The sequence below is a fragment of the Microtus pennsylvanicus genome, chromosome 4 (assembly GCF_037038515.1).
Source record: "Microtus pennsylvanicus isolate mMicPen1 chromosome 4, mMicPen1.hap1, whole genome shotgun sequence".
Taxonomy (NCBI): domain Eukaryota; kingdom Metazoa; phylum Chordata; class Mammalia; order Rodentia; family Cricetidae; genus Microtus; species Microtus pennsylvanicus.
This window is the reverse complement of record NC_134582.1, coordinates 57,876,530-57,901,586: the sequence shown is the minus strand read 5'-3', so window position 1 is coordinate 57,901,586 and position 25,057 is coordinate 57,876,530. Positions and strand designations below refer to the sequence as shown.

Sequence of the window (25,057 nt, the reverse complement as noted above, 5' to 3'; positions counted from 1 at the left end):
TTAAATCCCAGGATTGCACCAAGTGGATGAAGAGAACCAGTTCCCAGGATTTATCCACATCTCTATACACATGCTAGACATATACTTATGCATGCATGCATGAACACACACACACACACAGTAAAAATGTGAAAATATACATCAAATGCATGGTTACTAGCAAGCAACTTGAGTACAGTTAACAGAAAAATGAAGTAAATTTTATTAAATGCTTAAAATGCAGTAAAGAGAATGCCAACTCCATTTTACAACGATTTGGGGCCACCACCAACCAATAGGCATAGTGTTCACCATGTTACTCCTGGTGGCACCATTGGTGCAGCTATGAAAAGAAGGGCACTTTCTGTGGGCATATGGCAGAGCACCATAGCATAAAATGGCCTTTTCTGTTTAATTGTTCTCATCTTTTAATTAACTGCTTTCATGGGATAGAACACTTGTCTCTTCCTGTTGGCTGTTTTTTCTTAAGTGTGTCCATGTGTGTCTGCATACAAGCATGTGTATGCATATATGCATACTCACATCTGTGTACAAGTATGACTTGGCGCATGCATGATAGTAGACAACCTTAGATGTCATGTGGGGGAATTTTGTCCATGTCCTTTGAGACAAGGCCTGGAGCTCACCGATTAAACTAGACTGGCTGGCAAGTGAGTTGCAAGGGTCCTCCTGTGTCTGCTTTCCTGGGGCTGAAATTGCAAGCATCCACCACACACACACACACACACACACACACACACACACAGCATTTCCAGGTGCAAATTAAGGTCTCATGCATGCAAGTCAAACACTGTACCAACCCAGCCAACAATCCAGGTCTTAAGGAATTCCAAGTCTAACACCATAAGCCTGGGATGTCTTACTTTGTCTACAATGTCTGGGTACTGTTTTTCTTTAGTTCAGAAGACCCACACTACCTTGTGTTTGCTCTAAATGGGTTAATCTGCCTCTGCAAACACCTCCAAGGTTGTGTCTCTAACTCGCTGGCTTGCTTTAAACCCCTTATCATCTCTTTTGATATCTTCCAGACACAATTTGAATTCCATATTAGAAGCTTCAAGGCATTTTATATCTGGGGTCACCATCCATAGTACCCTAGTACCTGTACCCCATCCCAGGCCACTGGAAGTTCCTTGAGAGCATTGTGCTTGCACTCCATTTTGTCTGATCCCGATTTTTTGAGCCGATTCCTCCTCCTCTGTGATAACACTCAGTGGCCTTTATGCTTTGCCCTGACCATCTCTTCCCTCTGCATCGCATTCACCTGTTCTTCCAGCATCACACCATGGTGTTACCGTCTGTGATGGTCTATGACGCATCCTTCAAGCTTTTCTCAATCCGCCAAGCCTCCCAGAGGGCAAGAACTGCATCTGGTTTCCCATAGATCCATTGATTCGCCACAACTTAGTCTTGCAGAGACACAGGGTGACCCTGTTAGAACCAGCCCATCTTTCCCAAGGCAAGCAAGATGGCAGTCACCATATAAAAGCCAGTCTGATTTTCCCAAGTTTTCTTTTCTCCCGGTCCATTGGAATGTTTCAGCATCTACATATAGAATTAATCAACATATTCTTCTGCTGGCAGATTCATTTCAATTTATTTATTCTTGGACAGTTTGACTAGAGCCTGAGAGAAAGCCCTGTAAGCAAACAACATTGCAGAGATATGAAGACAACACTTTGGTTGAAATTGATTTTTTAATTAACATAAAATTAATTGCTAATAATATATTTTGCATAAAAATACACTGTGATTGTAGCTGAATGAACCAATGAATGAAAATTCATGTTGTGGTACTGTAGGAGACACAAAGGGGGTTATAATATGATCTGGAGTCACAAGGAAAATTCCCATGGGAGATTTCAAATGAATCTATGATGTCAGCAACAGAAAAAATTACAGAATGAAAATATCACTGTGTCCCACATGTGAAGTGTGATTCTGAATGCTTTACTCCTTTAGCTGATTAAACCCTTTAAATAATTATTTTTCTTATATATTCATACTCATAGAACCCAAAACCAAGATGCAGCCATGTATCTTGTAAAGTTTTTACATCAACTTTAGAGTTCCTTCATTTCTTTTTGAAGACCTGGGTAAGCCACCCATAGCCACTTCCAGATAATCCCTGTGGTCCATACTTACTTGGGCTCTTAGATGACCTTCCTCACACAAAAGAAGTTCATTTTAGTGTGGAATGTGTGGAAGGTACTATGGGTATTCCTGCTTTTGCTCTAGTTAAAGATTAAATACATTACTTTTCACTGTGTCCAAATATTTCACAATGTGCCCAGACAGTTATGGGGGAATGGTTTACTTGGGTTTACAGTTCAGGGAAAGCAGACCACTACACTGAGGAAGTCATGGTGGCAGGACAGTATTCTGTCCATACCCGTGAGAGTGCGAGGTGCCATGTTCATATTGAGGTAGATCAAGAGGCATGAGGAGCCAGCAGAGGAACCACAGGTGGGATATCCTTTAGACTGTGCCTGCAGACCATGCCTCCCACCCCAGAACTAACAGCTGCATGTCAATATTCAAACCAGAACAGAAAGGTTGCCTGAATTCTTTCACTTAGTGATGTGAAAAGCCCAGGCAACATGTCACAAGAAACCCTGGCTTGGAAAATCAGAGTCTTGCAAGACACAGGGTGACCCTATTAGAACCAGCCCATCTTCCCCAAGGCAAGCAAGATGGCAGTCCCTTGGAAAGCCGGTCTGATCTTCCCAAGTTTTCTTTTCTCCCAGTCCCTTGGAATGTTTCAACATCTACATATAGAATTAATCAACATATTCTTCTGCTGGCAGATTCATTTCAATTTATTTATTGTTGGACAGTGTGACTAGAGCCTGAGAGAAAGCCCTGTAAGCAAACAACATTGCAGAGATATGAAGACAACACTTTGGTTGAAATTAAATTTTTTAATTAACATAAAATTAATTACTTATCATATATTTTGCATGCAAATACACTGTGGAGTGGTTAAATCCATCTGATTAGCATATGCACCATTTTGTACGGTATTTTGTGATGAGAGCACATGCATTTATCAGCTGTACTACACGCATTTCATTACCTTGCCACCCTTCTGTGAAGGCTCTCTAAAACTTGCTCCTTAGCTATAATATATATTCTTTGACAACATGTTCGAAACCCTGCCTGTCTTTTAAGCACTCCAGGCTCTGGTAATTACCATTCTACACTCTACTTCTGAAATCAACATGTTTGTATTCCATATGAGTCTGAACATGTAATATTTGTCTCTGTGTGTGGCTTGTTTCACTTAGCAGATTGCTCCCTGAGCCCATCAGTGTTCTTGCAGATGGCAGGATTTCCTCCTCCGATGGCTGAGCAACACTCCACAGGGGATGGACCACTCTTGTATTTATGAGTTTGTAGACACTTAGGTTGATTGCTCATCTCCACAGTTGTACGGGTGTCGTCATAAACATGGGAGCACAGACATTTCATCAACACACTGATTTCACTTACACATACCTTCCGATGCAGGCCCAGAAACAGAATTGCTGGATCGTGCAGTGATTCTACTGTTTCCAATTGTGATATTTGCCTCCATAACGGCTGACGTTTTATTTCCACCGCGCTCCGCAACTATTCCCTTTGCTCCAGGTTCCCTCCCATGCTCGTTTTCGTTTGTACAGTCGTTTATGGTTTCCTCTTCACTGGAGATGGTACCTGGCCGTGGCTTTCATTTGCCTTTGCCAGATGAACATTGACACTGAGCATTTAATAAACTCTAACCAGTTTGTATGCCTTCCTTCAGGAAGTATCTCCTTGGCTTCTCTGCTCATTGTCGGTCAGATGTTTTTTTCTTAACTGTTGAGTTATCTGAGCTCCTTGCACATCTTGGATATTAACCTCAGAATATCAGCATTAATATCAATTGTAAAATGTCATTTTCATCAGGAAGATCTCGAATGAAAAGAGTTGATTCACCTCCTAAAACCATCATCCAGTAAAAGCTTGTAATGTGTGACACAGAATTACAGTGTGAATGTGCTAGCCTCAGCTGGCAATAGCCTCGGCTACATTCTGACCTTGAAAAACTGAAAGTAAACAGAGATAACACGTTGAATTTACTGTGTTTTGTCGCAGCAGCTACACTGGCGGAGTGATGTCTAATTAGCATTAGATAAACTGATGGCAAGTCCTTCCATTCTGGTGATTCCCAGGGGAGATTAGGAAGCACCTTGGGAATTGAGCTGTTAGTGTTCATTAAGCCCATATCACGGCAGAATGGAGCTCACAGCTCAGGGAAGCCAGAAGCACTCTGGGGAATAATCTGAAACCCTGACTTTACCTCTGAGATCAGCTGTAAGACCAGGCTCCTCTCCACCACACAATGAACCTTCCCGTAAGTCACATGCCCTTCACCCTATGGACAGTGTGGCCTGCCAAGGTTTTCTGCCTCTATGAGAACTTACTCAAGTGTTGGCTTTTTATTCTTTTCGTCCTTATCTCTATTGTGCCCTTGATTTTTCAAAAACACTAAATCAAACCCTAAAATTTTGATAATGGTATAAATGAATAAATAATTGCCAATCAGATAAATGATATACATACCTCTCCTAATTCTATAGGGATAATTTCATTATGTTTCCTAAGAGGTTGGCAATTTTGTCTTACTTTTCTGTTGCTACGATAAAATGTCTTGACTGAAACAACTTAAAGGGAAAAGGGATTTATTTTGGTTCACAGTTCCTAAGAGATCCAGATGTTACGGTAGAAAACAGACAGTAGGAGGAGCGGGGGACTAGCCTGTTCCAGCATCAGCAGTCCAGCAGCAGAGAAAGAACAGGGAGTGGGGACAGAAAATAGAACCTCAAAGCCTGCCCCCACCAACATGACTCCTCTTCCTGAGTGTTCCACCACCTTCCCAAACAGCACCACCCCATGGCAGATAAGGGCCAGGTGTTCGAACACATGAGCCTATGGGTGACATTTCATGCTCAAGCCACAGCAGCATGTATCACTTATACAATATTTATCTTAGCAACATTTTATGTGAGTTGAAAATTGACCTCAGGACAAAATCAGGTCCCCTGTCTTATCAAAATGTGTTAATATTACCCAAATTACAATTCATCTTCAAAAAGACACCAGACATATAGCAAGACCCTGCCTTGAAACAACACAAGAGGAAGAAAACACTGGCTCTCATGCTTAGACCATTTCAGCAGACAAAGCAAGTTTCATATTATGTTTTCATAAATAATACACTTATCTTGCATTATTTGTGTGAGAGATGTTGACCTGACGCTCCAGATGTTTATATGGTAAACACCTTCATCCTTTCTTCCCATCAGATATTTTCTCAATGATCTCTGACTCCAGTGGGGTGATGGTGTATGGAAGATACGACCAGTTCCTTCGGGAAGTTCTCAAACTTCCCACAGCCGTTTTTGAAGGTCCTTCATTTGGCTATACAGAACAGTCAGCCAGATCCTGCTTCTCCCAACAGGTAACTTTCTTAAGGAATTCTTCCTAACACTATTCCCTTTCTGTCTGTGACTTCCATGTTTGGGTGCCTAATTTCCTCCTCATGACAGTAGCCTAGGGTATATTTTTCCAACCTTTGACAAATGGCCTGTGATCCAGCAACTAACATATATAGATATAGATATATACATGCTTGTATATATATGTATGCATGTTATATGTATGTTATATATATGATACATATACTTATACCTGAATAGTAATAATTACTAGTGCTCACTGGCCAAAAGGCAAACATCATGCTAACTATGTCTACTGTCTAATTTAATCTTTCAGCTGACCCTGTTGCTAGGGAAGGCACTTAGTTTACTGCATCTCCAGTCTATACCTCTATGGACAGACCATATGTTTGTTCCCCAATACTGTACAGTGGTAGTTTCTAAATTCACACCCATAATATTGTTTACTACTGTACAGTCTAAACTAACAAGGCATGCTTTCTCCGGCAGTCTGTTTAATTAAAACATAAAACAGCGTTTAAAAAGGAAAGAAGTGTGCACAGCAGCTGCTGGAAAACCACACTGCTCACCCAGCTAGTGACATCATCCATCTACATTTATTCAGCCGTCTGCAAAGTTGAAACTCCAACAAGTGTCACTCTTACCATGCATGTGTAGAAATATAACTAGCCTCCTGATGCATGACGACATGCAAGGCAGGCTGCACTAGACCCTAACCCTGCTCCATGAAGACATGCATGGCAGGCTGCACTAGACCCTAACCCTGCTCCATGACATGCATGGCAGGCTGCACTAGACCCTAACCCTGCTCCATGACATGCATGGCAAGCTGCACTAGACCCTAACCCTGCTCCATGAAGACATGCATGGCAGGCTACACTAGACGCTAACCCTGCTCCATGAAGTCATGCATGGCAGGCTGCACTAGACACTGACCCTGCTCCATGAAGTCATGCATGGCAGGCTACACTATACGCTGACCCTGCTCCATGAAGTCATGCATGGCAGGCTGCACTAGACCCTAACCCTGCTCCATGACATGCATGGCAGGCTGCACTAGACCCTAACCCTGCTCCATGAAGTCATGCATGGCAGGCTGCACTAGATGCTGACCCTGCTCCATGAAGACATGCATGGCAGGCTGCACTAGACCCTAACCCTGCTCCATGAAGACATGCATGGCAGGCTGCACTAGACCCTAACCCTGCTCCATGACATGCATGGCAGGCTGCACTAGACGCTAACCCTGCTCCATGAAGTCATGCATGGCAGGCTGCACTAGACCCTAACCCTGCTCCATGAAGTCATGCATGGCAGGCTGCACTAGACCCTAACCCTGCTCCATGAAGTCATGCATGGCAGGCTGCACTAGACCCTAACCCTGCTCCATGAAGACATGCATGGCAGGCTGCACTAGACCCTAACCCTGCTCCATGAAGACATGCATGGCAGGCTGCACTAGACGCTAACCCTGCTCCATGAAGACATGCATGGCAGGCTGCACTAGACCCTAACCCTGCTCCATGAAGACATGCATGGCAGGCTGCACTAGACCCTAACCCTGCTCCATGAAGACATGCATGGCAGGCTGCACTAGACCCTAACCCTGCTCCATGACATGCATGGCAGGCTGCACTAGACCCTAACCCTGCTCCATGAAGACATGCATGGCAGGCTGCACTAGACCCTAACCCTGCTCCATGAAGTCATGCATGGCAGGCTGCACTAGACCCTAACCCTGCTCCATGAAGTCATGCATGGCAGGCTGCACTAGACCCTAACCCTGCTCCATGAAGTCATGCATGGCAGGCTGCACTAGACCCTAACCCTGCTCCATGAAGACATGCATGGCAGGCTGCACTAGACACTGACCCTGCTCCATGAAGACATGCATGGCAGGCTGCACTAGACGCTAACCCTGCTCCATGAAGACATGCATGGCAGGCTGCACTAGACCCTAACCCTGCTCCATGAAGACATGCATGGCAGGCTGCACTAGACCCTAACCCTGCTCCATGAAGTCATGCATGGCAGGCTGCACTAGACCCTAACCCTGCTCCATGAAGACATGCATGGCAGGCTGCACTAGACCCTAACCCTGCTTCATGAAGACATGCATGGCAGGCTGCACTAGACCCTAACCCTGCTCCATGAAGACATGCATGGCAGGCTGCACTAGACCCTAACCCTGCTCCATGAAGACATGCATGGCAGGCTGCACTAGACCCTAACCCTGCTTCATGACATGCATGGCAGGCTGCACTAGACCCTAACCCTGCTCCATGACATGCATGGCAGGCTGCACTAGACGCTAACCCTGCTTCATGAAGACATGCATGGCAGGCTGCACTAGACCCTAACCCTGCTCCATGAAGACATGCATGGCAGGCTGCACTAGACCCTAACCCTGCTCCATGAAGACATGCATGGCAGGCTGCACTAGACCCTAACCCTGCTTCATGACATGCATGGCAGGCTGCACTAGACCCTAACCCTGCTCCATGAAGTCATGCATGGCAGGCTGCACTAGACCCTAACCCTGCTTCATGAAGACATGCATGGCAGGCTGCACTAGACCCTAACCCTGCTCCATGACATGCATGGCAGGCTGCACTAGACCCTAACCCTGCTCCATGAAGTCATGCATGGCAGGCTGCACTAGATGCTGACCTGCTCCTGTGCCATCCAGACCGGGAAGTCTATGAAATTTTCAGGACCCAACCCCTGAATTCAGGTCTTAGTTGCTCCTGTACATTCCTCCACCTCTGCCCTGAGTCAGTGCGTTCTCCTCTCAGTGACTGCATTTTGGACTTGGTATTTCTTATAGCTCCCTTCTGGTGACCATTGTCCATTGTTTCTCCATCCCCTTTCCTCCTCGTCCTTGTCTTTCTCCCACTCCAAGTCTCTAGAGAAATACTGTTTACTCTGAGATGAGCATCTGAGACACAGTGTTTTTCTTTCTCTACCCGACCTTCAGACATAAAAAGACTGTATGTTCAAAAACTGTCAAATAAGATGTTCTCATACTAAAAATTACTTCCAAAATATCCTAAAGCTTGTCCCATAACATCATTATTTGTTTGTTTGTTTGTTTATTCTTAATGATGAGAAATTTATACTTATCTAAATTATTACTATCTTAAAAATTGCAGGATCAATTGTAATTTAGCCAATATGATTGAATAACCAAGTGGATAAGATCATCTGAAAAATTTAGAAAATGACACATGAAAAACCAAATCCAAATTTATTTTTGATCTAATGTTTTTATAGCCACAATTTAAAAGGCAGGGGCAGGGAAGAGATGCACTAGAGAGATGGCTCAGTAGTTAAGAGCACTCTTGCAGTTACTCTTGCAGGGGATCTGTATTCAAATCCCAGTACAATTCCCAACACCCATATAAAGGCTCCCAACTGCCTGCAGCTGCAGACACAGGAGATCTGATTTCCCCTTCTAGCCTTCATGGGTACCAGGCACTCATGAGTATGCACACGGACATACATGTAGTCAAAGCACCCATGCACCCATACACATAAGAAATAAATAAATGAATGAATGAATGAATGAATGAATGAATGATTGGAATTCCAAATGTTTTTGAAATATTTCTCTAGGGAAAAGTCCATACAACACAGAGTAATAGCTTTGAAGGAAATTTTACTTTTAGACATATAAATTCTGATATCTTTTGAAACTACCAACTCCTTACTGATAATTTGTAAAATATATATCTTAACAACAATATACATATCATCCCAATAGAAAGCTTAAACCAGCTAATGTTATGAAAAAAACTAAAACTGTAAATTCCTATTGGAAGAGATTAGTCAAATGATCCAGTGTTGCGGGATATTTTGATCACACTCTTAACACTTCTGATACTGCCCAGTAAAGATATACATTGAATCAGGGGGCGGAGCCAGTGACTAGCTGACCAGAATTGACCATAGAGAAGTCAGCAACCTAGAGAAAATGCATTGGAAGGAAAGACAGGAACGAGAGTTTGGGCTTCCTCTTGGTTCTGGGATGAGGGAAGAGGTTCATCTAGTTGCTCCTCAGCCTCTCTGAGCTAGCAGGTTTCTACCCCAGCCTTTGACTTCTGAGTCTTATAGATAAATAGAATGATAGAGGCTCAATTTAAACCTACATATATCAGCTGTGGCAGAGCCGGGGCCTTGGGACCAGAGACCCTGTCATACCTCAGCCGGAGAGACTGGTGGGATGCTGACTGAGCAGCTGTGAGGCCAAAAAAGATAATTAAAACATCAGTAGATTCATGTGCAGTGACTAAGCCAAGAAAAAAATATCAATCCAGAATCAGTTATTAGTGAAACACAAGGTTTAGCCCAAGAAATGGGCCTTGAAAACAGTATACTTCTTTGGGATTTATTATTAAAACTATCATGGTCCTATCAACCTTAATATCTTGGTTCAAATTTTCAAATAAAATAATTTTAGAATTTGACAATGTGGGCCAAGTGGTGGTGGCGCACACCTTTAATCCCAGCACTCGGGAGAGGCAGGCGGGTCTCCGTGAGTTCGAGGCCAGCCTGGTCTACAAGAGCTAGTGCCAGGACAGGCTCCAAAGCTACAGAGAAACCCTGTCTCAAAAAACTAAAAAAAAAGAAAAAAGAAAAAGAAAGAAAAAAAAAGAAAGAATTTGACAATGTGATTTCTGCTATTTCTGAATAGCAAAGCAGAGATGTGAATACATCGGCAACTAAACATTCAGTGTGTCAGCAATTGAGGAAACCCTGAAGGGAAATCATTCCCAAACAGCCCAACTCCATACAGCCTGGTGTCACGAGGCTCTTCTGAGTTAGCATCTGTGCAGATCTCAGCCCACTTCCACACTGTCCCTTATCTCTGAGAGGGAGGCTCAGACTCTTCTGGCTGTCTCCTGGCTCAGGCCTGGTGCAGATGATCTGCTCTCATGCACATTTGGACACAAGAAGCAGTGGATGTCTCAGTTCTAAAGAGTGCAACAGCAGCCTTGGCAAGTTCTGTTCCTCCCTAGATCAGGAGCTAACTGGATGCTTTGTTTCTTTGTCAAATGACGTGTGGCCAGTATATGAATTCAGGTTGTTCTCTGACCTACACTTGTGCAATTTTTCTTCTTCTGATGCAGAAAAAGGTCACCTTAAATGGCTTCTTGGACACGCTCATGTCAGATCCTCCTCCACAGTGCCTGGTCTGGCTGCCTCTTCTGCACCGACTGGCAAACGTAGAAAATGGTGAGTACTTACTGCTGAGCCAGAACAGTAGTAAATCGGTCGACTTAGACCACCAAGTCTGTAGACATGAAGTCCATGGTAGTAAATCGGTAACTTAGACCACCAAGTCTATAGTCATGAAGTCCATGACAGTTTTAGGGAAATTTGTTTAGTAGATCATCTAACCAACCTATGTCCTGACCAGTCAAACCTTAAATGATACAAAATTAGGAGGATAATGCAAAAAAGAACAAAAACAAGCAAACAGAAACAAACAAACAAAAACACCTCAATTGTATTCTAACCTCAGTTATGAACTATCTGTGTTCAGTAGAAAGATCCCAATAAAGGACATTTTCAGGGAACTGGAGAGATGGCTCAGTGGTTAAGAGTACTGGCTTCTCTTCCAGAGGACTTGGAATCAGTCCCCAGCATCCACATAGCATCTGTCGGTAAGCTCAGTTTCAAGGAGACCTGACACCCTCATTCAGACACACATGCAGTCAAAATACCAATGAACATAAGGTAAAAATTAAAAAAATAAAAAGAAAATAAAACATTCTTAAAGTTTTAAACATTTTCTAGGATTTGTTTTAGAGGTGAATACAACATTCTTAAAATTTTAAACATTTTCTAGGATTTGTTTTAGAGGTGAAGTTCCCATGTTGGGATCTATGACATCGACCGTTTTTCCAAAGCAATCAGCCAGGGATAGGGGAAAGAAATAGCAAGAAAATAAATGAAAGCAATAAATGAGAGCAACTGGCTCACCTTACAGCGTGTGTTCAAGGTTACATGTGTCACTAAGCAGATTTATGTTAAAGACAAAAGGGATGCTAATCTTCACTGCTTGTTTCTTTTCCAAAGTAGCTCAGCTTCTAATCCAAGATCTGTTTACCATTGACATACCCAGATTTAAATATGAAATACAACCTAGGACAGGTTTAAGGAAATTTACACATGGATCAGACTAAAGCCTCTAACTAATATTTATAGTTTTATTGTCAAACTGAAAATTTCTCCAGTTTGAATACAAAATAATCTACTCCATGTCTATGCATTGCTTTAATAATCGGTAGGAATAAAGTTGGCTTCGTTTTAAATTCTCATTTGAATATTTAAAACCTGACTCTGCCATCTCTCAGAGTTATGCATTTATCTATTTTGTTTTTGTATAAAACTTAAAGGATGAATTTATTAGTTCCTTTGCAATTACTAAGAATCACATGGATGCAAGAGCTAAGAGCCAGAGAGTGTCTACTGTGTGTGGCCTAGGATGGGTTCAAAGCTCCAGTCAGCGTTCCAGAAGGCATCAGGGACCAATCCTAACTCTGTGGTTTCAGCTCCAACTTCTCTGTGCTTCCTGTCGCAGGAGATCTGCTTCTTAGGGCCTGTCCAGAGCAGTTTCCCAGACTTAACTCAGGCCTTAGCTTTCCTGGGTGCCAGGACAGGGGCTCAGAATATCCCTTAGGCAGCAGAAAGCCCAGAAGGCATCATGTTCTTCTCTCATCGTTTACTCGGTATCATCATCTCTTCTCATCTGTAATACTTTTCTCGCCCAGCTAATCAGATAACTTTAAAAACAAACAAGCAATTCTTGTTATTGCTGCTGCTGTTTCAATATCTTTAGCTTATGGCATGAAGACAATTTAGATTTGATTATATATTAGCTTCAAATCTCAACGATTTGACCTGACCAGCTTGGCAGTTCACATTCCCTGGCAAAACAAGTGAGATGTCTCTCAAACACTCTAAGTCAGAACTGTGTTCAAATAATTTGCTCATCTTTTGGAGATCTAGCCTTCTGTCCCGGAAAAGTGTGTGTGTGTTAGATAAAGGCAATGTCACTCCTGAAATAAGCCCATTAGCCACTCCATTAGATTAAAAGAACTCAATTTTCTCATCTAGTTTTTATGCTCCCCTATTTCATTTCCTTTTCTTCCTCCCATTTTCTATTTCATTAGCATTTGCCCCTTGCCTACTAAATTCTTAGCTGTATTCATCCCTTGTGCTTCTGTGTCTTCATGACCTCTGCTGGTCTCTGGGAGATTTTCTGGAAGAAAGGCCGGTCAGTTTGTATAATTTACATTCTTATGACATAAGAAATAGGAGTCAAAAGAGCAAAGGCATTAAAGAGATTTGTGCTGCCAGAGGACACTTGTCCTTCATCTCATTTCATGTATGCCCCCATCCCACCCCCACATACATACACACGTGCACATGCTTAGGAAGTGAAGCTACAAACCCTTCTCACAGTCAAAATCGATCATCGCCACAGCACACAGTAGAAAACAGAATTCCTCGTAAGCTGTGTTTCTCTTCAGTTCAGTTCACACTTTTCCTCGTTTCCTTCCTGCCTAGTCTTCCATCCAGTGGAGTGTTCCTACTGTCACAGCGAGAGCATGATGGGATTTCGCTACCGATGCCAGCAGTGTCACAACTACCAGCTCTGCCAGGACTGCTTCTGGAGGGGCCATGCCGGAGGTTCCCATAGCAACCAGCACCAAATGAAAGAGTATACATCATGGGTAAGTGATGTGCGAGGATTGCCTAGAAGGAGCAGGAAGGTTGAGGGTGGAGCATTGATCAGGTTTCTCCGCTGCTGTGAAGACTGAACAAAAAGCAACTCCTGGAAGGACCCCCAGGTCACAATTCATCACCAAGGGATGTCAGGGCAGAAACTAACTCCCAGGTCACAATTCGTCATCAAGAGAGGTCAGGAACTTCAGCAGGAACTGAATTGCTCTCGTGGCTTACCTATTTTCTTACAGCACACAGGGCCACCTTCCCAGGATGGCATTCTCCACAAAGGGCTAGACCTTCCCACATACATCATGAATGAAGAAAATACCCCACACCCTTGGCGACAGATTGTCTGATGGAGGCATTCTTGGTTGTGCTTCCCTCTTCCCTGGTGACCCTGACTTGTGTTAAGTTGACAAACAAAACAAAACAATAAATAAATAAATAAACAAAAGCAAACCAGGACAGATGATGATGAAATTAAGGGCAAACTTAACTTCTTTTCCAAAATCCTTTCCCCTTCCCTGCCATTCCTCATCCTACTGGGATCTCTCACTGTTTGTATCTGAGCCAAGTGTGGCTTTCTGAGACTTAAAATACTGGAAGAATCAAACTATGTTTCTTCTCAAACTATGGACAGGTCGATACCAATCCACTCAACAGAAAGGTGGGCACCTCCAGATCAGTCTGTATGTGTTTTAGTACAGTATGTGTTTTAGTAAATTTCACTTCATTTTGTTTCTATGCAAATTGGTAAAAAGAAAAAATACTTTATGTTTTTATCCTAAGATCCCTGATTCCTTTCAAGTGTATGACTGGACAGGAGTATAAGAATGTGTGCTTAGCAAAACTGGTGCCATTTTGAATTTTTTTTCAGGGAATGGAGAAGGAAATTTGTGGTTTTTAAAATCATCTTTTTATGAGTGGTTATCTTAGTAAAAGTGGCCTGTGGTGCCCACGTGGCACTTGGTCTGTGGGGTAAACTCTGCGTTCTTATTGCTTATATGGCTAACTGTTTTCTGATTTACCACAATTAAACTCAAAGACTTTGTCTCTGACATCTACTGTTTTGTGCCTGATTGATTGCTGTTGGCTGTGCCATCAACTAAGCCAACTGAACTGCCTAAAATAGTTCAATCACAAGAATGAAAGTTGAATGAGTTACTACCTATTTAAATGTATCACGTAGGCTTTGTGTAAAGGGTAACTTGCTAAATATTTTTATATACACACTCACATTGTGTTTCTTCCTGAGGAGACATGAATGAACATCTTTCTACCCAATGGGAACTGGTCTGCCTCCCCCTGCTCTTTCTAGAATGAGTTCTCCTCTTCCTCCTCCCTTCACACTTGTTATTCCTCCCATCTGGGATGACTCTCCCTTCCCCTGAGATTTTCTCAGAGGGTTCTAAATGTCTCGTAAACCTCAACACATGTTTTCCCACACAAGGACTTTTTCCCTTCAGCAGGGACTTTGTAGCAAGGGCTGGGTAGCCTGATGGCTTGTTCCAGCAGTCACTTCCTCTACCAAACTTCCTGAATCAGAGGACAAGCACTCAAAACAGAGTTCTCCAATAAATGAATCAATCAAGAAATGAATGAATGAAAATTGCAACTATTGGCAAACATTTTAAATTCCTCTGATAAAATGTAAGAGAAAGGATGTTTTTATTCTCTTTCTAGAAATCTCCTGCTAAGAAGCTAACGAATGCATTAAGCAAGTCCCTGAGCTGTGCTTCAAGCCGAGAACCTTTGCACCCCATGTTCCCAGATCAGCCCGAAAAGCCACTCAACTTGGCTCATATCGTGTGAGTATCTCTGACCACAGACTAAGATGTGTTTTCTTTCCCTCACTTGTGTCCAGGGCATTCGGGGCATTCCTTCCAAGACAAGCGCACGTCATTGGTCAGGTGCCAAGTTTCAGTTATTCTCTTATTCCTTTATCTTTTGGTAAGCATAAAAGAAATGAGGTTCACTGCTGTACCATTCACGTATATACCATTAATCTTTGTTTCCATTCATCCCCATGGCCTTTCCCTATATCTCTTTCCCCTTCCTGCTGGTCCCCTTCACCCAAATAATTCCCCTTCTGTTTTCATTACACACACACACACACACACACACACACACACACACACACAAGCTTTCATTTTTTTAAATATAAAAGCAATATAATGCTGGCATAAGCCAAAGACCCACAAAACCGATATAAAACCCACTCTGTGGACTATGGCTAACTTACTTTTTACTTTTTTTTTAAATTATGCTTCAATTAATAAGCCAGAGGAACATTAACAAGGGGAGTATCCCAGGGACCAATGTCTTAAAGTGATGACCTGCCCAGGGCCTTTGACATAAAAGCCTGTTCTTGCCCTTGGCATCACCAAGCAGACAAAACATCCAAGTTGCTCATGAAGGAGCACAAGGTAGAACGAGTCTGTGCTGTGTGAACTCTACAGAGTCACACTTCCCACTGGCTGGTCCCACTTCCAAGCTGCTGGCCGTGGAGGCAGAGAGAAAGTGGCCAGGGCCTGATGCTGACTGAAAGCACTGAAGTATAGCAGAGTAGGGTGTTGTGAGTCACAGACACAGCCCAGGGCCTTGTATGGTCAGCACTTGGGATTGTGTGTGTGTGTGTGTGTGTGTGTGTGTGTGTGTGTGTGTGTGTGTGTACGTCTGTGTATGCAGGCACGTGTGAATAAGTCTATATGTGTGTTTATGTATTATGCATTTGTGCATGTCTGTATATGTATATATGTGTGTCTGTATGAATACATATATTATTTTAATGTGCTTTATAAAATATATAATTTAGAGGCAAGTTCTCTCATCACAAGCCTATTATCTAGCACTATACAATGAAAATAAGAGAATAAACACTTTAATAAATACCAAACACTAATACCTCCCTGCACACTTAATGCTTTTAATATGTTATTCCCAAGTATGGCTTAAAACAAAAAGATCTAGGGCTGGAGAGATGGATCAGCAGCTACTAGTACTGACTGCTCTTGCAGAGACCCAAGTTTGGCTCCCAGCACCCACCCAGTAGCTCACAACTGTCTATAACAAATTCTCATTTCAAGGGACTCAGTTCCTGCTTCTGGCCTTCCTGGCACCAGACATGCATGTGGTACGCACACAGATATATATATATGTGTGTGTGTGTGTGTGTGTGTGTGTGTGTGTGTGTGTGTGTATGTATGTATATATATATACACCACTCATACACGTAAAATAAAAATTATTAATAAAATATCTTCTTAAAAAACAGAAAGATCACTATGGCCATAGTTTAAAAAACATAAATAGTATTAATTTTTTTAAAGATTTTTTTTCTGGGTGCCTGATCATTTATTTCAGCAGTTATATTTAACACTTTTTTATTTTTTTATTTTTTTTAATTTATTTATTTATTAAAGATTTCTGGCCGGGCGGTGGTGGCGCACGCCTCTAATCCCAGCACTCGGGAGGCAGAGGCAGGCGGATCTCTGTGAGTTCGAGACCAGCCTGGTCTACAGAGCTAGTTCCAGGACAGGCTCCAAAGCCACAGAGAAACTCTGTCTCGAAAAACCAAAAAATAAAAAAAATAAAAAAAAAATAAAAGATTTCTGTCTCTTCCCCACCACCGCCTCCCAATTCCCTTCCCCTCCCCCAATTAAGTCTCCCCCCCTCCTCAGCCCAAAAAGCAATCAGGGTTCCCTGTCCTGTGGGAAGTCCAAGGAACCCCCCACCTCCATCCAGGTCTAGTAAGTTGAGCAACCAAACTGCCTAGGCTCCCACAAAGCCAGTGCGTGCAGTAGGATCAAAAACCCATTGCCATTGTTCTTGAGTTCTCAGTAGTCCTCATTGTCCGCTATGTTCAGAGAGTCCGGTTTTATCCCAGGCTTTTCCAGACCCAGGCCAGCTGGCCTTGGTGAGTTCCCAGTAGAACATCCCCATTTATTTATTTATTATGTATACAGTGCTCTGCCTGCATGTATGCTTGCACTCCAGAAGAGGGCACCATATCTCATTACAGATGGTTGTGAGCCACCATGTGCTTGCTGGGAATTGAACTCAGGACCTCTGCAAGTACAACCTGTGCTCCTAACCTCTAAACCTGTGAGCCAGCTCTCCAACCTGACTTATTTGTTTTTTGTTTGTTTGTTTGTTTTCTCTAGCAAAGACCATTCTGAAATAACTTACGAATTGTTTCATTAACTGTGATACAAACCACACTTTTTCATTGTTTTGACACGTGTTCACATGCATCTGTCAGTGTCTAACTATCCAAGTGCACCCCCTATGCACACAATAAACTCACAGACAGAGGCAGAGCGGAGGCAGCGAGTTGGGGCTGGAGTTTCAGTGGGCACACTGTGTCATGCACTGAGTGCCCTAGAGGTTAGGCCATTAAGAATTACAGCACAAACTCAAAATAAAACACTTACTGCTCATTAATATGAAAAATATATTAATTTGTAAATTACTATCAGCTTAGGAAAAGATCACATAAAATGAGTGTTTATGAGGATCTAATTGCACATTCTCATGGGATATGGAGTGTGTCTGTGGCAGGAATCGCGTGCATTTGGAATGTCATACTGTCCTCCTCAAGGCACAGCTTGGTGTGTTTGTGTTAAAAATCTCATTTCATGTCTAGAAGGTGTATCCAGTCATGAGCAGAGAAGTCAAAAGCCGGTCTAAGTTCCATAAATATAAACTAAGGCAAAGTCATGGCTTCTGCTTAATTATCATAACAAATTAATTAGAAAACACTTCAAGACTCTTTAAATCTCCTGCTTTGTTACGGGAGGTCCTCCCACTCCTCCAGCCTATCGCCGCTGAGATACCAGCCCCTTGGGGCGTGGTCTCTCTCCCTTTAAAAAAGCGGCCACTTCCCTCTCCTCTCTCTCTTCACTTCCTGCTCCGCCGGTGACTTGACTTCCTTCCTGGTTACGCAGAGGGCTGACAGTGATCTGTAAGTTTTTTCCCCTTTAAATAAATACCACCCTATTAATCATAATTCCAAACCGGTGTGGCATTGTTTGTGACTTACGCCTTCATTTGGCGCCCAACGTTTGGTTTTAGAACCTCTCCCGGCTCGCAGCCGCGAGTTCGGCTTGGCGGCCGGAAGTTCGGCTTGGCGGCCGCAAGTTCGGCTTGGCGGGCGCTTGTTCAGCTTGGCGGGAGCCCTTGCTTCCTCAGCCGCTGCCTGTGGATTTAAACTCCACAGGCCCACGTAGTCTCTGCCCGCCTGGTTTGCTCTTTTCTGAGTCGTTTTTAAATCCCCCTTGCAAGCACAGCTCTTAAGTGGCGCGAACCAGAACACGCGGTTGCTGAAAGCTGCAACCCCTCAGGGTGACTCTGTCACGTGGAGGCATAAGCGGCTTCCAGGTTGCTCTTCTCTACCCCTGGATTCTGGTTTCTGGTTCCATCTCTGGAATTGATTTAATTACATTTACTTTGTTGAGCAACTTACATTTTCCAGTTTTTAACAAATACTAGGCGGACTCTGAAACAGGACCGTGTTTTCGTTGAGACTTGGCAACAGCGCCACCTGCTGGATAATAGGTAATATGGCAGTTCCCGTTTCCAACGCGAATTTTACTGTTCTGGTTACCAATACAATGGGTTATATCATGCAAGGTTTATATGACTATGGGGATAACTTAATTTACTGGTTACTAGGTTTTAGTATTCTTTTGCATATTCTATCATTTAGGAAGATCATGGCACTCCTAAGAACCATACAATCTTTACTAGAAACTCATGCAGGTCAGGAGATTAAGGATTCAAAAGAGACAATAATAAAAAGACTTGAAATGATTGAAGAAATGATTGGAGCTGGTGAACAGAGTAATAAGGCACAAGGACAGGATACAATGCCAACACCAGCTATTAGAACTGGCTTACCAAAGGTTTTAGCAGCATACCCTATACTTAATTCTGACAAAGCGTCAACTTCTAAAGGCTCAAAGGGAGTCAGAGAAGCTAGATGGACGCCAATAGCAATGAATGATCTAAAAGAAATTAAGCAAGCTATTGTTAATTTTGGCTTGCACTCTGCATACGTAAAGGAAATGATAAGGACTTGGGCTTCTAATGCTAGAGCTACCCCCCATGATTTCCATCAGTTAGTGTCTGCAGTTTTAGATAATGGACCTTCCTTGATGTTTGGAATTTATTTTAGAGAAGAATCCAAACATATGGAACAGCAAGGAAGAGCAAAAGGTATTGAGGTTTCCCAAGACCAAATTCTTGGTGCAGGAGAATATGCTGATCCACAGGTCCAAGCTCTTTATGATGATGAAGTACTGTGTCTATGTCACCAAGCAGCTTTAAATGCTTGGAATAGGATACAAGATCCAGCAAAAAGGGTTGAATCATATACCAGAATTAGGCAGGGACAGAGAGAACCCTTTATTGACTTTTTGCAAAGATTAATTAAGGCTCTGGACATAGGGGTAACAGACCCAGAAGCTAGACGAATACTTCTTGAATCTCTAGCTTTTGAGAATGCAAACATAGAATGCAAAAAGATAATTGGGCCTTTAAAGTCTAGATCAGCACCTATGGATGAATGGATTCAGCATACGATGAATGTTGAGACGTTTAGCTATAACGATGAATCTTGGGTAGGAGAAGCGATTTCCACAGCAATGAGGAGACATCAAACTGCCAGGTGTTTTAATTGTGGTAAATTAGGACATCTGAAAAGGGATTGCAGGCACAGAATTTCTAGGAATATTATCTCCTCTGGGAATGACAAAGATAGGAGACCTAGGCCTTCAGGTATATGTAGGAGATGCGGTAAAGGCCGACATTGGTCCAATGAATGCAGGTCAACAACAGACAAACAAGGCAACCCGATACCGTCGGGAAACTCCTTGAGGGGCCTCTCGCAGGCCCCCAAGCCAACAGTGGCCCAGTCATTCCCAGTCACAGTGGAGAACGTGCCTCACCAAGAAAATTAAAAGCTCCAATTTCTGCTGTAAAAAGTAATACTGGTCTAAATGATGAAATCCATGTGGAGGATGAGTCAAAAAACCCAGTTGGACAGAGTAAACGTATATTTTGGCAGACTTCTATTAATGATCAAAGACCAAAGCTAAGAGTCTGTATAAATGGCACTTTTATTGAAGGCTTATTAGACACAGGTGCGGATGTAAGTATCATTACCCCAGAATCTTGGCATCCGAATTGGCCTCTTCAAGAGGTTGATGTTCAGTTCCTGGGAATTGGAACCCTATCTCGTGTAAAACAAAGCACAAGATGGGTTGAATGCATAGGGCCCGAAGGGCAAATAGGAAGACTAAGGCCATATATAGCCAATATTGCCATAAATTTATGGGGCCGTGACCTGCTACAGCAATGGAATACCCAGATTAACATTCCTGTAGTTCCAGGAACTCATAATTCTGGGAAGTATATGATGAGGTATTATGGAAAAAGGTCACTAGCCATTCAGGCTGTACAAGAACATACAGCAAATACCAAACCTTTAGAGGTACCAACAGCCCTACCTTTAAAATGGCTAACTGAGAAGCCAATATGGATCAAACAGTGGCCTCTAGCTGAAGATAAACTACAGGCATTGGAACAGCTGGTGCAGGAGCAACTAGATGCTCACCACATTGAAGAATCAACCAGCCCTTGGAATTCTCCTGTGTTTGTTGTAAAAAAGAAATCTGGTAAATGGAGAATGGTGACAGATCTAAGAGCTGTCAACAAAGTAATTCAACCTATGGGCTCACTACAATCTGGAATTCCTTTGCCTTCTCTGTTACCAAAAGGATGGCCTCTTATAGTTATTGATTTGAAAGATTGTTTTTTCACTATACCGTTACAAGAAAAGGATAGAGAAAAATTTGCCTTCACAGTGCCTACTTATAATAATTCTCAGCCCAATAGGAGATATCAATGGACTGTCCTCCCACAGGGTATGCTCAATAGTCCTACACTGTGCCAATATTTTGTAAGTAAGCCATTGGAAATAATTCGTAAACAATTCCCCAAGTCCATTATTTATCATTACATGGATGACATCTTGTTATCTGATTCAAATAAAGATACTTTAGAAAGGATGTTTGAAGAAGTAAAGAAAGTCTTGCCTAGGTGGGGATTACAAATTGCCCCTGAAAAGATTCAAAGAGGAAATTCTATTAATTACCTAGGTTACAGAATAGGGTTAGAGAAAATTAAAACGCAAAAGGCACAAATTAGGAGAGACCGGTTAAAGACTCTTAATGACTTCCAAAGATTGTTAGGAGACATTTCCAGTCTACGACCAGCTGTTGGGATAACACCTGATCTAATAGTTCATTTAAACAAAACCTTAGATGGTGATAAAGATTTGAATAGTCCAAGAGAACTGACAGCTGAAGCAGAAAAGGAACTGACAATGATTGAGGAAAAATTACAGGAGGCACATGTGGATAGGGTGAACCCAAATCTTAGCTGCATCCTAGTCATATTGCCTTCCAGAATTTCTCCTACAGGGATTCTAATGCAGAGGGAAGATATTATTTTGGAGTGGATATTTATACCTAATAAACCAAGTAAAAAATTAAAAACTTATGTGGAAAAAGTCTCTGAATTAATTATAAAAGGTAAGCTGAGACTTCGTCAACTAGCAGGTATAGACCCAGCAGAAATTATAGTGCCTTTTACTACTGAAGAAATAAAAAAGTTATGGGAAGACAATGAACCGTGGCAAAGAGCTTGTGCTAATTTTTTGGGAGAAATTAATAGCAACTATCCCAAAAGTGGTAGACTTAACCTCATAAAAAGAACTTCTTGGATTCTTCCTAGAATTGTACGTGATGCTCCAATAACTGGAGCCCGTACGTTCTATACTGATGCAAATAAATCAGGGAAAGCAGGTTACAAGTCAGATGAATTGAGTAAGGTGGAACAAAGCCCTTATAATTCTGTCCAGAAGGCAGAATTATATGCCATTCTTATGGTGCTAAGGGATTTTAAAGAACCTCTTAATATAGTTACAGATTCACAATATGCAGAAAGAGTTATCTTGCATATTGAAACCGCTGAATTTATACCAGATGACACAGAGTTGACTTCATTGTTTATCCAGGTACAAGACATAATCAGGAACAGGCTTTGTCCGATGTACATAACACACATCCGGTCCCATACAGGTCTGCCTGGTCCTCTAGCCCAAGGCAACGCTGAGATTGATCAATTATTGATTGGAAGTGTGTTGCAGGCCTCAGAATTTCATAAGAAGCATCATGTCAATAGTAAAGGCCTAAAGAAAGAATTTTCCATTACTTGGCAACAAGCTAAGGACATTATAAAGAGATGTCCTACTTGTTCTTTCTATAATCAAACACCGTTGCCTGCAGGGAGTAACCCAAAGGGCACTAAGAGAAATGAAATCTGGCAGATGGATGTGTTCCACTTTATAGAATTTGGTAAATTAAAATATGTACACCACACCATAGACACGTATTCAGGTTTTCAATGGGCTACTGCCCTGAGCTCAGAAAAGGCTGATTCAGTAATCACACATTTATTGGAAGTTATGGCCATCATGGGTATACCTGCGCAAATAAAGACAGATAATGGTCCAGCATATGTATCTAAGAAAATGAAACACTTTTTTGATTATTATAATATAAAACACATTACAGGTATACCAAATAATCCTACAGGTCAGGCAGTTATAGAAAGATCAAATCGTACTATAAAGGATATGCTGAACAAACAGAAAGGGACCGAAAATACCCCCAGAAATAGATTACATAATGCTTTATTAACCTTGAATTTTCTTAACGCTAATGAGAAAGGAACGACAGCAGCAGAGAGACATTGGATAATGGAAAAGTCTGCTGAACTAAATCAACCGATTTATTTCAAAGATGTGCTGACCTCTCAGTGGAAGCCAGGAGATGTGCTACGTTGGGGAAGGGGTTTTGCTCTTGTTTCCACAGGAGAAGAAAAATTGTGGATACCATCAAAATTAATAAAGTTTCGATTTGAAGAAGAGAAACCTCTTGGAAAGGAGAAATGACAACTCATCCACAATGATTATATTCATACAGGTGGTAAGAAAAACATATAGAATGGGGGCAGGGTTCTGTTCTTATCTCCACAGGAAAACACTCATCTTTGAGAAATTCAAGGGACCCTGGATGTTTGGATACTGACAGATGGAAAAATACCTGCCCGATAGGAAATATCAAGAAAACTGAATGGGATGTGTAAGTAATATTAAACCATATTTCTAAATTTATAAAGCTGGTTTTGAAGTTGGACTCTGGCTCAGTCCCTCTCCAATTCCAAGCCTGTTAGTAAGAGAAAAACCCAGAGTTTCTGGAGTTTCTGTCTCATGTCAAGAGCCATGATGTGGGACAGAAAGAAATATGAGTTTAGAAAACATCTTTGCTTTTCTTCATATCTATCATACTTTTCATTGAATATATCTATCATGTCTTTCATTGAATATATATATATATGTCTATATGATTAATGCTTAAGTTTTTCATAATGAACAATGAGTTTTTCCTGAAGTGACATTTGAAGTTTCCAGGAAGAAGATGGGGCCCCATAACAACAACTCCACCTGGTTGATATGACGTCATGATACTGATAGCGCTACAACAAGACCTGCTTTGGGTACCAGCTGCACAAGACAGTTCCAACTTGGTTAGCTGAAATGGTGCACATCTTATACAACATTTTGGCCAGACCTGCACAAAATACTCAGAGACTATTGGCAATATTAAAAGACTTGATCTTGAAATTTAACCATCATTTTACTTTCACAGGATCCCCCAGAAAGAACGTCGCCCCCATGACAGCTGGAAGTAATTCTAGAGGACGACGTCCCCTCTCCCAGTAAAGTTTGCCCTTGGGTTTAGGGACATCATTTAGGGGTTGATTATAATTAGTATACGATTGAGGGTTGGGGGAGGAATTTTATAAGCTCAGGGATCATTTTGAAAAAAAAAAAAAAAAAAAAAAAAGAGGGATGATGGGATAATAGATTTGTAATTGTGAGTTACTGTTTTTAGACAAATATATTGGTATAGATTCTTGTATATTGATACAAAGTTAAATTATATTGACTATTGTATGCATGCATGTTTCTACCTTGTTTAAAACATTTTTATGTATTGACATATATTGTATTGTATATATTTACCATATTGCTGTGTACATTTCTACCTCTGATTAAGATACTTATATAATGTTTGTGTATTGATATATATTTACCTACTGCAATGTATATTTGTACATTGTTTATATTTGGAGGTCATTGTCCTCATTTGTTTCACAGTTGTTTATTGTCTTAATCTTTAAGTTAGATAGATATTGAGAATTATATAGACTAATAGTCATCTAAGTTTGTCATTTATAATTAGACTAATCAGGTTCTTTAGATATATAGAGATTATACTCAGTATAGATAGTCTTCAACTTCTTCAAAGAGCTGTAGAAAATGGCCTTTAATCTAACTCAGAGTTTTGTGGTAGTGAGACACAATTGCTCCTGGCAACACCACTCTATTCCCGAGAGAATGTTGAGCACCAAAGACACTCCACCTGGAGCCTTTCCTTTTGGCAGAACTGGCCTTGGGGCAAAGAAATGCCCATACCTCAACCACTGACAAAGATACAGAGCATGCATCAATGGATAAAACAGGGCTGTCTTATCCTGCCAAGACAGGGTAAGATAGTTTTGAAAAGTTGCTTGCCTTTGAAAATGGTGTGTCAGTTATGTTAGGCCTTAGCCAAAGTTGGTTGCTTCAACACTGCTAATGTGACTTTGGGTGATTGCCTAGGTAGCTAGTTGTCTCTGTGATTTGTTGCATGTTTTGGAAGTTGTTTTAC

At 41.8% G+C, this 25,057-nt stretch overlaps 1 protein-coding gene across 31 annotated transcripts in view; it reads left to right on the top strand.

Annotated features, from left to right (window-relative positions):
- Nucleotides 1–25,057, top strand: part of Dtna (dystrobrevin alpha) — a 367,583-nt gene that overhangs the window by 281,509 nt on the left and 61,017 nt on the right. For all 31 annotated transcript variants that reach the window (XM_075969214.1, XM_075969216.1, XM_075969213.1 and 28 more), the window contains 4 exons: nucleotides 5,328–5,482; nucleotides 10,610–10,715; nucleotides 13,056–13,222; nucleotides 14,901–15,025. In XM_075969214.1, coding sequence (XP_075825329.1) covers nucleotides 5,328–5,482; nucleotides 10,610–10,715; nucleotides 13,056–13,222; nucleotides 14,901–15,025 — 553 coding nt within the window. The remainder of the gene's footprint in view (nucleotides 1–5,327; nucleotides 5,483–10,609; nucleotides 10,716–13,055; nucleotides 13,223–14,900; nucleotides 15,026–25,057) is intronic.